The following is a 14219-nucleotide window of genomic DNA, read 5'->3' as shown; positions in this document are numbered from 1 at the left end:
AAAATGGGGCTGAGGAGAGGAGCACTGCCTTGAACTTAATCAACATAAATGTCAAGAATAAATACCAATGTAATAAATAAGTATAATGGCGAGAGCTTCCCATAAGTATTGCTTCAACACGGGGAGAAAGAGAGTTCACGTCCTGCACTCAGTTATCTTCTCTCTGGTACATCTGACATTTACATGTCACTGACTTCACAAAAGCTTCAGACAATGCTTCTCTTAAGGCAGTTTACCCACTTTGGAGCCAGGCCCGGAAAGAACAGCAGGGGTTTGTGGCACAGCCAACGGCTCACACTTGCACACAGCGGTGTGGAACGGGCACGAAAGAGTGCTTTCGATAGTTTGCACTCCTGCACTGCCAGTCCTGGAATGGAAATCATGTTGGCACTGTTCCTTTTCTAATAATTTTAAAGCCCATTGTCTCCACCCCAACACCACCAGTGCCACAGTTAGAAATGGCCCTGTTCCTTAGCAAATGTTCAAGGGTTTAGAATTACAAACTGCAAAACTGAAACATTTCTCTCCTTAGCAAAGCATTAACAAGGTGCTGCCTTATTTGTCAACAGATTAGGGGTTACACATGGTGAGTATTCTTTCATTAGCAGTAAGTGTGTAAAGAAATGGATAAGGTGCTGTTGGGATTTGAAGGGAAGACAGAATAATTTATTAACTCAAATTTGCACAAAGAAGCTCACTGAATAATCTATGTAAACTACCAAAGGAATAATTGTTGTACAACTTCCATTACTAACTAGGCTCTTAAGAGTAGGGCATGAGAGAGAAACTGGCAACAGGTGGCCTGTTTGACACCAAAGCACTTCAAACCACAGAAGGGTCTGTGCGGCTCCCCCAAATACTGTTGGACTCAATTTCCCATCAGTCCTTGACAGTGTAGTCGGTGTAGCCAGAAGAAAAATGGGCTCTCAGGTTTTTATCCCAACATTCTGTCCTCATGGCACAGTTGGGCCACTGTCCAGAACTCTCACCAAGCATTGTATGACTCATGGATGAGAAATGCACATCCCTCCAGGTGTTTATACACTATTATTCCTATTATCCCTTCTTGCTGCTGAATGGGGCTATCTCAGGCTGATGGGAACTGGTGTCCAAAATCCTCTGGAGGGCTACAGATTCCCAGTCCTGTTATGGAAAAATAAAATATCGATCTTGGCCAACTTGGTGCCTTTCAGAGACATTGGACTGCAGTCCCCATCATGCCCAGCAGGCATGGGCACTGTCTCTGTTTGACTCAGAATATTGAGTGGAAGCCCAGCACATCTCTACGCCTCTCAGCTGAAGAAGGCTGCCACATGCCTCAGTGTGGTATAGCAGACAGTAGTGTTGGATTGCAAGGAGGGAAAATCTGTCTCCAGATCTGCACTGAGCCATGAAACTGACTGGATGACTTCAGGCCAGTTGCTGTCTCTCAACCTAACTTATCTTGTAGGGTTGTTGTGAGTGCAAACTGCAGAGAAGGAAAGTCATGGTTACTGTCTTGAGCTCATAGGAGGATTAGATTAGATTAGGCATCCTTCAGTCTCAAGAGACTATGGTAACATGCTCTTTATGGAGGACTTGGAACAGCGTCTAGTGTGGCTGAGAAGGCCAATTCGAGAGTGACAATTCCTTCCACACTGAAGACAAATCCAATCTGTCCCCTGTCCAGCTCCCTGATTTTGCTACTTTTGGGACTGCCTCTTTGCCTCGGCCTGCTGGACAAGGGTCTCTTCAAATTGGGAGAGGCCATGCTGCACCGCCTGCCTCCAGGCTGAACACTCAGATGTCAGGGTTTCCCATCTGTTGAGGTTCATTCCTAAGGCCTTCATAGGAGGAAAGGCAGATTAAAAATGCAACACAATGCTTATCTTGGAAGCAAGTGGTCTGCTTGCATCTGGCTCCTTATTTTCCTAAGGTCCAGTGCAAGTTTTTGTGAGGATGGGAAAGAACACTAGCAAAAATCCTTCTTCCATCTCAGCCCTTCCTGAAATCATTCTCATCTACAAACCAGGATAAAGCTCCTGCCTGAAGCTGGGTGTCATCTTACTGAACAGGAGCATTCCTAGGGACTGGGGAGCTGTGGAACCCTCATCCCCCTTATTTATAACTGCAAGCTCAGCTGACCAATGCTTACAACGAATGGGGGAGAAATGCAGCAGGAAAGGATTAGGTTGGAAAGTTGGTGCTAAAGACTTAAAGGTCAGAACCCTTCTGAGTTTCTGCAGAGCGGAAGGTCCCAGCAGCATAGAAACATGGGTTCGTTCTTCTTCTGCAGGCACTGCCAATGTGTAAGCAGTGACCTCCATGAAATAAAACCTTCCTTCCACTTGCATCTGGATTCTTCTTTGTTCTCTGCATTTCAGCAAATTGTCCAGATTATTAGGGGCATCTTATTGGCTTATTTTTGCAGCAAGGAACCCAGCTCCCTTTGCAAGCCCACCCCAGGCCCCCCTTCCTCTTCAAATCCTTCCTGCCGAACCCACCCCCAGGGCTCCTGAAAGGGTCTTCTGACCTTGCACATCCATTGACAACGATGCCAAAGGCTTATGGCCTCCCACCAGTATTTTTGGCCATCTGTTACCTTGGCTCTACTTTGAACATGAGAATGATTTCCCTTTCCACCAGAGGGCAACCAAGACATTGCCTTGAGGCTGACTGTGACCTGCAGTCACCCTCAGCTGAAGTGCAGTGTGTGGGGCTAAAATGTGAAGAGTGTGTGTATGTTAACAAATTTATCGTACATGTTTGTAAGCTTAGAGCATGAGTTTTCCTACATTACAGTATCTTCCCAGTTACAAGTACCAGAGGAAGAGAGGAGGGAGACATACAGTGTAAACGTTGTGGTGGGTTTTTCGGGCTCTTTGGCCGTGTTCTGAAGGTTGTTCTTCCTGACGTTTTGCCAGTCTCTGTGGCCGGCTGGCGAAATGTCAGGAAGAACCACCTTCAGAACACGGCCAAAGAGCCCAAAAAACCCACCACAACAATTAGATTCCGGCCATGAAAGCCTTTGCGAATACATACAATATAAAATTGGTGAACTTGTCAGGATCATTAAAAATGGGGTGAAACTTTATTGCATGAAAACTATCAAACACAAGAGTTTTTAAAAATAGCATCCATGGTTTTTGAATAATGGAGTCCCAGCCTTTACAGACGAGGAAGAAAAATGACAGGGCATCTGTGGCCCTGCTTCTCCAACTCATCCTTTTAACTGTTTCCATATCCATGTAGCATGCTACTGTGAAAGATATTTACAGTATAAGAAGAGCTGGGCAATCAATGCTTTGCAGGGGGCATACCTCCTCTCTATTATGCTAAATGCAGATATTTCAATAAAATCATACATAACACACAGTTTCCTAGGAGGAATTGGGAGGGATGTTTTTGATTGAGGCATTCTTTGGTAGTGATCAGAGCCTTCTTTCTAGAACACCCTGGCAGTAACTTGTGTTTTATGATTATTTTATTGTACTGTTTCAGGAATCAGTATGGTGTAGTTGATAGAATGTTGGCCTAGGGCTGAAGAGAAACTTGGGTTCAAATCCCCAGTTAGCCACAGAAACTCTGGGGTGCTGATGGTAAACCACTCCTTGATCATCTTATATCACAGCAACCAGTGTGCTGTTTTGCTGAGGGCAGGGTGATCTGGTTTCAGAACAAGTGGTTTTTAATTGTAACATGCTTTGTGAATAACTGTGTGTGTAAGCAATTAATGTAGATACGTGGCAGAATGTTGCTCAGAATATTCTTTCTAACTACTATAAGGCTTGAAAATAAAAGAAAAAATGTATAACCCTAAGTTCAAAAAGCGGCCTTGTAAGCAGTGGCAGTGAACTGTGCCATTCAGCAGGTTTTATTTATTATTTGTATTAATTCTGATTTTTGGTAGCTCACTGCAAAGAGTACATTAAGAAAATGCAAGTCCTTGAATCAACTTTGGTGCCTCCCTCAGTTCACCCCACTGCCTAAGCTTGGTGCTCTGGGTCAATATCCAACTTTCTCTCCCCCTAAGGCCCGGCCTCATGGGGACACAGTGGAAGGGTCTGGATGAACTTCTGGGAGGTCAAAACCCATACCATCAGATGTCATCAGTTTGGCAGTACTGGGTATATTAGTTATGCTATTTTGTGTCAGCATGTGTTTGAATGTGATAAGGGAAGAGCCATTGGCTAAGACTTCGATGAGTTCAGAAATAAGGTATTGATGTTTTGCTGATAGAGGGGAAGATAAAAGACATTCTCTATCATTCAGAGCTCTTACATTTTGAATAGATCTGTCACTAACACAACAGCCTTAACCTATTCCAGAGTTATGTGAAAGATGTACCTCTAAGCATCAAATTGCCATTTAAGAATCTCTGCAGGCATTATCTGTTTGTTGCACTCTGAGTCAAGGTGACTCAGTATGCAACAGATACGTAATGCCTACAGAAATTTCTTAAGTTATGACAGTTCACTGCTAAAAGTTACACCTTTTGTGTAACTGCACAACAAAATTTCAGCAAATGGATTGAAAGGGACAGAAGCAGAGTATCTCTTTTGACTTTAAAACCTAAATGCACTTACACTGCAAATTAAATGCAAATTACTCATAAGGGGAAAATACAGAATTCCACAGTACTTGATTGAAAACATGCAACCTTTGGGTTGTAAAATTCAAACTTAGGTAGCAACTTTTGCAGAAGATTCTATTGTCACCCATACCTCCTATATGTAATACTGACAGATCTTCGCCCTTGCATGCCTCTTCCCCAGCCCCTTTTAAATCCTTTCATCTGTGCAAGTATGACTGTCTTATTCTGAAAGCAGCGCCTCCTTTTCTCTAGGGGAATGGATTGTGCTTGGCTCTTGCATGCCATCTTCTGATTTCAAAGTTTCAGTGCAACTTCCAAAAAAGCACCAGTGGCCTCAGCTGCTTTTGTCTCAAGCGACACCAAGAACAGTTCTGAATTTGCCCACATTTACTTTTATTTCTGAGATGCATGACTCCATATGAAACTTTTACCACTTTTATATTATATACAGGACCTATAAGTATCACTTCTCCCATCTCCTTGATGACAACACTGTTTTTGCTGAAGTCATAGCCGGCATGATATGAATAGCATTAGGAATGTTATTTCTTTTCCTTTCAGGACAGATTTTTTTTATCAGAGTAATGGTGTACAATCATACAAGTTCATCCTACTATTGCAATGATAATATGTTTAGGATTCTTTTTGTTGGTCTGATTTAGTTCTGAAATGGGCAACTACTGTCCAGGCTGGCTAGGGCAGCTGGGCTTTTGAGTCCAGCAGTATTTCAAGGGCCACAGTCATGCCCCCCCCGCTGCACTTCTAGTTGAGGCCAAAATGGAGTCTCTTCTCCATCAAGTAGGAACTGACTTACAGCAATTATAACAGGATTTTCAAGGTAAGTGGGGTATCTAAGGAATGGTTTTTAACAGTTGCAGTCTTTCAGCAAATTTCCAAGCAGAAATTCAAAGCCAAGTCTCCTGAGTGTGATTCTGTCATTCTACCCACCACACCCCACAGGATATCAATATGCTCTTTGCAAACTGAACTGTCCATACTAATGTGAAGAGAATACATATTTCCCCCCATACAAATAGCACCCACAAATAAATTCCAGCCAGTAGCTAACAATCCCTTGTAAACGGCTTTATTCACTCTTTAAAGAGTCATGCAGTCATAAACATTTTCATGTATTGCATTGTTGCCATTGAGGTGTACACAAGTGTGTCTGGAGGGCTCCGTACCCCCAAGCAGTGGTATGTGCCCATCAGAACAGAGCCTAATGGGTGTCCTGAGTGGGGCTCAAACTGCTTCCCTGTTCAAATGGCCTGATTGACATTTATGGGCACCATTTTGTATCTGGCAATTCCTGGTTATGTAAAAACGAAAGCTCTGGGTATATGCAACTTGGCCTTTGCTGAAGAGTGAAAAAAAGGATACAAGAGGAAATAGATGTTTCATATGGCCTTGCTTAGATGTATTCAATAACCTATCAGGAAGGAACCGCACACATAACCTCAATTCCCACTCTACCACACTAATATTGCCATGTTTTGAGAAATTCCTGGCAGTTTTTTAAAAAAATCCAAATATGTTTTTCTTAGGGGTGTTTAGAAGAACTGAGCAGAAGACACATGTAGAGCCAAAGCCAATCCTATTTTCTCGCCAGCACTTTCTCCAGTCCCTGGTCTTGTCTTAAACAATTTTCTATTTGGATGACATCTTACTGAAACACTCTACTTACTAAAAGTGCTGAGGTAACCTTGAGAAAACGCATGGATCCTGGAAGAGACTCTTTCCAGGAAAGGTGGATGAGGAGAGCTTGAGTTACTAAAGCTCATGATGCAGCGAGGTTTTCTGGTGCTCACCAACTTCATTGAACTTTGTGAGGATTCCAACACAAAACAGTCATTTCGAGACTCCATGCCGGACACTCCTCAGTGCGATCATTGGCAAGTTGAGGGTTGTAATTCGAGATCTTGGTTTGTTTGTTTGCAGTTTATCAGGATGGTCAGAGTCAGTAATAGGAAGGCCAAGGCCATTTAATAGTTGTTTCACAAGACAAGATACAATTTATGTATACAGGTACTTGTCTCTTTGTATCTTATAAACAAACAACAAAAATATGCTCCACCAGCTGACGGTGGTTGCAATAAAATAAATACACAAGGGAAGTGATGTGTCTTCCAAACCACTTTTCATTTTAAAACATTCTTTGTGTTCTCCAGCCCAACTTGGTGTCCAGGGCTATTGATAATCATTCTCCTCCTTTCCCCTTTTGAAGTCAAAATAGAGTGGGTAAGAGAATGGTAGTCTGAAGGAGACAATGCACACTGTTTTTGATTGACCACATACAGTAAGGAAGACCTGAGAAGACCAAAGTCTTTCCCCTTGAAGATGAGGGCCAGTTTATGCAGAGCAAGGCAAGGTGTGACCTACTCTCCTCCTCTGGAAGAACAGAGAGACCACACAAAAAGTCTTGGGAAGTCAATGTTGTGTTCCCAGTGAACACCTTTCTTGCAGAGATTTGGTTACCAATATGATACTCCTTTTTCTTATAAGCATGAGATAGAAATGAGGATCCAAGCTAAAATGAATTTCTTTACCGCCATCATTTCAAGACCTTGAAGCAATTCCTCACTGAATTAGCACTTTGTAGCATGGATATAGATTATTGCTCAGCTATAGTGTTGATTTTGTTCTACAGTAAAGTTGTACTAAAGACTGGAAATGCAGGGTACCCACAGGAGAATACAGCAAAGTCTTGTTGCCAGACAGGCAAACAAAAAAGGGCAATCTAACACTGGAGAAAATCTAATATTGGACCAGGAGGATATTTGCTCCATGCCACAACAGATGCAGTTGGTCAAATAATATTTATCTTCATGGTTTCTGAAATCTACTAACAATCCAATATGGGCACAATTCAACTGGTTTTAGTGCAGGTATTTTCAAGGAGTGGGTTCCCAACAGAGAGTGCTTGTGATTCACAAGATAGCCAGGAAGTAGCCTGGGAGGGAAAGGAGATTGAAAAAGCAACACAGAAGATAATAACAGATACAGCCGTGGGTGCCAGCCCGAAACAGAATGCTGTTTACTGCAACTGGTTGTTAAAATGATTGGGAACCATGGCTTCAGCATAACTTCCATACATTCACCAAGGAAACTATCCTAAAAATGTGTTTCTAATGATGCCTTTAAGGGGCTTTTCCCATATAAATGGAGTAGGCATTTTAAGCAATGGGCAATCTATCCCATTAAAAAAAGAGACACTACCACCTTACAATCATAGGACACAGAAGTGTCCTGTAGCTTCTTTGTGTCCATTTTTCTAAGTCCAACTTCATGCATGGCTTCTCTCGCTTCTTGAGTCACAGTAGGATCCCAAATTGGTAGAAAGCAGGGTTGGGGTGTCTATGTGTGAATGTTCACATAAAGAATTGTCTTTGTTAAGTATCTGATAGGTGGGTGGCTACCTATCATCTCTCCCTCCCTCACACTAAGACAAAGCTGCTGGATATCTCTTATTTAAAAGGGAATATTCTTTGGCCCACTAGACCATGTCACCTTTATGGAGTATTGTGTTCTGCCCATAGGTGCTATGTCTCAAAACAGAGGGCAGCGCAGGTCTTCAGGAACTTTAGAGAAGAGACACTATCTTTTGAGCTGATCCTGGAACATTTTTCCTGGCAGTTTTGAAGGAAAAGGAATTCCAAGGTAAAGCCAGAATTTCTCTACTGCAGGCATTAGATGGTGTTAAACATGTATCTTCCACTCTCTCCAAATGGGGTATAGTAGCTGGGCTAATCCATTCAGTGGAAAGCATGAATCTGTCCAGTGCACATATCATACTGTTACGGATACATGATCTACATGCATCTCTTAAGAAGCATAGGTGGTGACACAGCATTGTGAAATGAGTATTTGGGCAATCATCATACACCATAAAGAAAAGATCTACAAAGGAAAAGGGAGTGCAGAGCTGAAGGAATAGAAGTTGATGGAGGCATCAGCCATCAAATCCAGCTCATGTCATTCCTCCACTCTTACTGTGCATTCGGTTTAACAATGAATACCAAATGGGGAACCGGGCCATTCATTAAGAATACTTGGAGTGAGTGTGTGTTTGTGTGTGTGTGTGTGTGTGTGTGTGTCTGTGTGTGTGTGTGTGTCTGTGTGTGTGTGTGTGTGTGTGTGTGATCGCCCACAGTAATTGGTGGGGTTTAACTGCAGCAGATTTGCTGCTATTTGCTTCTTTAGTGTTCCAGGGAAATGTGTTGTCGTGGTGCTTTTGTCTCCAAATCAGTGTGACATCATCGAGGGCACAAATGTCCCATCATGCATTGCATATCTTCATCATATTCCAGGTTGATGCTACTGCTGGAGTAGTGGCGTCTCAGCATCTGGCTGGGGTTCAGAGAATTGTCAGGGGATGGCTGTATACCTATAAGAAAAGCAGCGAAAGATGTAGTTGATAAGAGCTCCAAAGGTTACAGAATCTAGAAAACCGATGCCAAAGGAGGAGAAAACAAATTATTCTGTACGTCCCAGCACTAAGATTCATTCTTCATAATGAAGTGCTAACAAATAAGTTGCAATTTTTCCAGTATTTGTTTTAGGTTTCTGTTGAACTCTAATCTTGACATTTATGTACACCTGCAATCAAGTAAAACAGTTTTGTTCCCCATACTAAATTGTACCAGTGGAGCACTGCCATATTTCCTTCCACTACTTTTTTTTTTTTTAAGAAAAGAAAGAAAGCACATTTAGGTTCTCCATGATCACAAAAAAGGGACATAAATACTGTACCTGTGACTGGCATTTTTGCTTGGCCCCCACAGATTACCTGGTTTACCTGTGGTGATCATTTATACAGTGTGAATATGGCAACTGTTACTGCTTCAAACAGGGGGGAAATTTCTCCAGGTACACAAAATACTTGGGTACAAATGTTTTCCAAATTTAAAAGAAATACTGTACATTGTATGGTGTCTTTAAATCTTTCAGACTCCATTGTAATTATATGTTGTAGTTGTGTACTTGCCTTGACCCAAATCCTTTGGTCAGATCAAGAGTTGTTGATTGAGGCCAAAAAGGAGCCTTAAGGTTTCTCAGTCTAGAAGCCCTTCAATAGTCTCCACCTGTCATCTAGATTCCAGCCAAGGAGCCCAAGAGCTTAACCACAACAATGCTGGATAGGGCCACTGTTCTGCCATAGTGAACATTATTAGAAAGAGTAAATTTCTCAACTGTTGAAAGTGCATGATTGCCACAGAAAAAGCTTTTCTCACCTCCCACTGTTTGCAAAATAGCTTGTTTCATGGTCAGTTTTTTGGAGTTAAACAGGTTACATTTGCAAGTCTGATTTCTTAAACATGGAATGCCTGAACCAAGTCTATGGAACTAACAGGACGAGTGCTAATGATGGGTTCTCTGTAATGTATTGCTTGGACCTCAGAAGTATGATAATTTGGTAATTTTAACCAAGTACACCGTCCCTGTTATTTACCTACAGTGCAAGTCATGGGTGAGAAATACCTTAAGTATTGCTGCCCCTACCACTGTGAAGTGGTAAATTGTGTTACTGACTTTAATGAAGTGAACTGAAAAGTAGCTATCTTGTTTGAGTTCAGTGGAAACCATGGTCATGAAATGCCACAGGGCATAAACTGGGTATTTCATTTAGTAGAGAAAGCAACTAAAGATGTCTTCCCTGTGCATTAACTGGATTTGGCCCAAAGACATTATATTTGCATTTAAGAAGCTAAAGACAGCTTCCCCGCCTCCAGCACAGTAATATGCTTAACAAGGCAATTAACTTCTTCAAAAGAGCTCCAGATCTCATGCATTTTTCAAGGATTTCATTAAGAAATCATGTGTGTGTTTGTGCACATGAGTGAGAAAGGAGGAGAACAAGAAAGGAATAAATAGCAAAACAGTTTTTTTAACAATAAGCTCTGGTCAAGAGGTGCACTCTGCAAGAGTCTTCAAAGCAGGGAAACACACAGGCTCCAAATAAATAAAAACTAAGATAAAAAAGGCTCACATAAATAGAAGAGAGTGGGTAGGAAACTAAGCCTTGGGGAGCAGTGTATATAAGCAATTATGTTATAAACAATATAAGAACATAAGAGCCCTGCTGGATCAGGCCAAAGGTCCATCTAGTCCAGCTTCCTGTATCTCACAGAGGCCCCACCAGATGCCTCTGGGAGCACTTGAGACAACTAGAAACCTCTCTCCTGGCATTTGGAGGCCCCTTCCTTTTAAGCCTGGAGATTTTACATCCCCATCATGGCTTGTAACCTGTGATGAACTTTTCCTCCAGGAATCTGTCCAATCTGTTTTTAAAGGCATCTAGGCCAGATGCCATCACCACATCCTGTGGCAAGGAGTTCCACAGACTAACAACACACTGGGTAAAGAAATATTTTCTTTTGTCTGTTCTCACTCTACCAACTTTCAATTTGAGTGGATGTCCCCTGGATCTAGTATTGCATGAGAGGGAAAAGAGTTTCCCTCTATCCACTTTATCCATCCTCTGCAGAATTTTATACATCTCAATCATGTCCCCCCTCAGGCACCTTTTCTCTAGACCGAAGAGCCCCAAATGCTGTAGCCTTTCCTCATGAGGGAGGTGCCCCAGCCCAGTCATCATTTTAGTCGCTCTCTTCTGCACCTTTTCCAGTTCCGTGATGTCTTTTTTGAGGTGCAGTGATCAGAACTGTATGCAATACTCCAGGTGCGACCTTACCACCATTTTGTACAATGGCATTATAATGTTGGTTGCTTTATTTTCAATCCCCTTTTTTAAAGATACCTAGCTTGGAATAAGCTTTCTTGACTGCCACATCCCACCACAACATTTATGTAATTAATCCTAGCCCAGCCACAACAATTAATGTGCCATGTGATGGAAGGACATATTTTCCAATGTTCGAAATAGTAAGCTTTGGTCAGAAAAAAAGGAACTTTTTGGAAGGATGAGTTGTGATATTGTTATGGTCCTCTGGGTGATACTAATAGCTACATTTACTGTACTTTGGATGGTTCTGCATGTGGGGCTAGTTGAGAACATATTAAGAACATAAATGAAAAGCTCTGTTGCATGATATGAAAGACCTGCCAAGTACAGCATCTTGTCTTGTGCTCTGGTCAGCCAGATACAGTAGTTCTCTAAGACCTACATGTGAAACATGAGGGCAACAGGCTTCGCCCACTGTTCCCCCCCCCCCGGAGGTATTCAAAAGCAAGTCATCTCTGATTCTGAAGACTGCACACTGCCTGTCGCTCTACCTTAACTAAGGCGATAGATGGCACAACCATGTTGATACTAAAGTTTTTGTTACTAATACTATTTATTTATTTATTTATTTAGTGTTATTTGTTTATACTTCATGAAAGTCACAGAGCAGTTTACAAGTAAGAAAATGTAAAATTTAAATTGTTAACCCAAGATTGCTACTAAAACCTTAAATTTATAATCCAGTCAGCAGCAAAACCACACATACCAGTGACTATTGATAAAAACAGAAGACTCAGGAATCTCTCAGGCAAGTGCCAAGAGGATGCAGAAACCTGAATGAAGAGGTATGTCTTAAATAACTGGTGAAACTCTGTTTCTGAAGATGCAGGGTATACGTCCAGAACTGTTGGTATCAGGCGCCATCAAGTCACCTCCAAATTATAGCGACTCTACGAATCAGCACTCTCCAAAATGTCCTGTCCTCAACTACCCTGCTGAGCTCTTGCAGACTCAAGCCTCTGATTTCATTTAGGGAATCAATCTACAGTCTCTCGTATCTTATATTTGGTCTATCTCTTTTCCTGCTGCCTTCCGTTTTTCCCAGCGTTATTATCTTTTCCAGAGAATCCTGTAAGGGGACAAGAAGGCTCTTTCCTAAGTCACTACTCCTTGGGCATCACCCATAAAATGGGACCATGAGAAGTGGAAACATGTCAAAGACCAGACTGCTTCATAACAGGAGAGGCCCTCGACTGATTGATTGATTTTATTTTATTTATATACTGCCCATCTGGCAGCCAGGGCCACTCTAGCAAGAACTTATGTCATAAGCCATTTAGGACCTTATGAATCCCACATTGACTGTTAAATAAGAAGTAAGTACAACTCAGAGAGAACAGTTGTGATATATCCTTGGCTTTGCTCACCATTCAGCAACCAATCAGCAGCATTCTACACCAACAGAACCCTCCCAAGCTGTCTTAAAAGGCTGTCCCAGGTAAGAGTATATTGCAGTAACCAAAATATAAGGGTACTAAGAGCTGGATCAACACAGCCTAGCTTCCTTGGTCAAAGAAGGCCTATAGCTGGAACTAGGTTTTAGTCATTGGGATCACTTATTTGATCTGTTATGTCAGATTTCACCTATGTTGTTTTTTTCCCCTCTGCTACATTTTCCATTATATTTTAACTATTTGATTTGATAATTCTTTAATTTCAGAAAATAAACTATTGACTGGCATGAAACTGAAGTTGCAGAAAGGTGGTTCTTATATTACATTCTGCATACAGGAATGTCTGCACTATAGTTTGCTTGTGAGTTCCATATTACATTGGCTTTGGGAAGCAAGAAACTGTAACTCAAGAATCAAGCTAGCTTTTGATTCCCATTGCAATCTTCTCTACCTCCCTTCTTATTCCAGAAGCCCAAACTGTCCACTGCATAGTATCTATGGATGGCATCTCCTACTTCCTTTCTTTTATCCCTGGGGCAATCTTCAATAGTTACCTATTAATTTGCCATTTTTAATTTTTTAAAAAACTTTACCAATAAAGCTGCACTTTTGGGAAAGCTCTAATCTTATCTCTATCAATTCTTGAATATCCCACATGGACAGTCTACTACTTTGGCTAAACAACGTGACATTACTCACACAGTGCACCTTTGCATGTGTTAAATTCTGAGCCAGATGTACTGGGCAGACAGCAGTAAATCATCTGACAGAACAATGTTCAGATTAACAGGAAAAAATTTTCTGAGTGCATTTGAGCTAAGCCACCCCCAATCTGGAAAAGCCTCTTCTCTGAACATATGAGGAAATACACATAATTCGGGAAAACATGGCATCAAAGAAGTGGCCAGAAAGTTACAATCAGTCACTACAATTCAGGGGATCCCAGACATAGACACAGACACAATATATCCTGATCACAATAGTCTTGCTTTTCCTGAGTTATACATAAAGATTGCCCTTCTGTAGGTTTGCTTCTACACAAGGGGTGAAAAGAATTATTAGAGACTGTCAGCACTTCATGGGCAAGAAGAAAAGGTTATTTTTTTATCTACAAAAAACACGAGCCACTATATATATGAGACAAATCACAGCAGTGATCTCAGGTCACTAGGATACTGTGTTCCTAAGAAGGCTTTAAAAATCCTGCACAGTGAAAGCTACTTATCCTTTTTCAGAAGAAATGAGCAAGAGAGGACTTTACATATCTCATACCTATTCCTCAATGCTTATGGGGCAGGACTCCGGAACCGCAGCTGTTCAGTAGAGAAGACCAAAAGCAAATGGTGAACAAGAGAACAGACAGACAACACAAATGCATAAGCATGCATGCAATGGAGAGAGAAGGAAAACAAGAAGACAGAACCAGGAATGTTTTCTACACTGCACCTCTGGGCCAACCTAGAATACTTTCTGCAGAAATGTTTGTGTTGCGACTCTTTGGATTAATGTT

The 14219-nt window shown here is 41.6% G+C and overlaps 1 protein-coding gene across 4 annotated transcripts in view; it reads right to left on the bottom strand.

Annotated features, from left to right (window-relative positions):
* Window positions 1-5644: 5644 nt before the first annotated feature.
* The window catches only part of RNF157 (ring finger protein 157), a 102511-nt gene continuing 93936 nt past the window's right edge, over window positions 5645-14219 (bottom strand). For 2 of the 4 annotated variants that reach the window (XM_020813232.3, XM_020813234.3), the window contains exon 19: window positions 5645-8957. In XM_020813232.3, the coding sequence (XP_020668891.1) occupies window positions 8827-8957 (131 nt within the window). In that variant the 3' untranslated portion in view covers window positions 5645-8826. Of the gene's footprint in view, window positions 8958-13981; window positions 14023-14219 lie in introns of all 4 variants that reach the window. The other 2 variants (XM_020813233.3, XM_078386004.1) reach the window with 2 other exon arrangements.

Source organism: Pogona vitticeps, chromosome 2 (assembly GCF_051106095.1).
Source record: "Pogona vitticeps strain Pit_001003342236 chromosome 2, PviZW2.1, whole genome shotgun sequence".
Lineage (NCBI taxonomy): Eukaryota > Metazoa > Chordata > Lepidosauria > Squamata > Agamidae > Pogona > Pogona vitticeps.
Note: the sequence above shows the minus strand (reverse complement) of the source record. Positions and strands in the feature narration are given on the sequence as shown.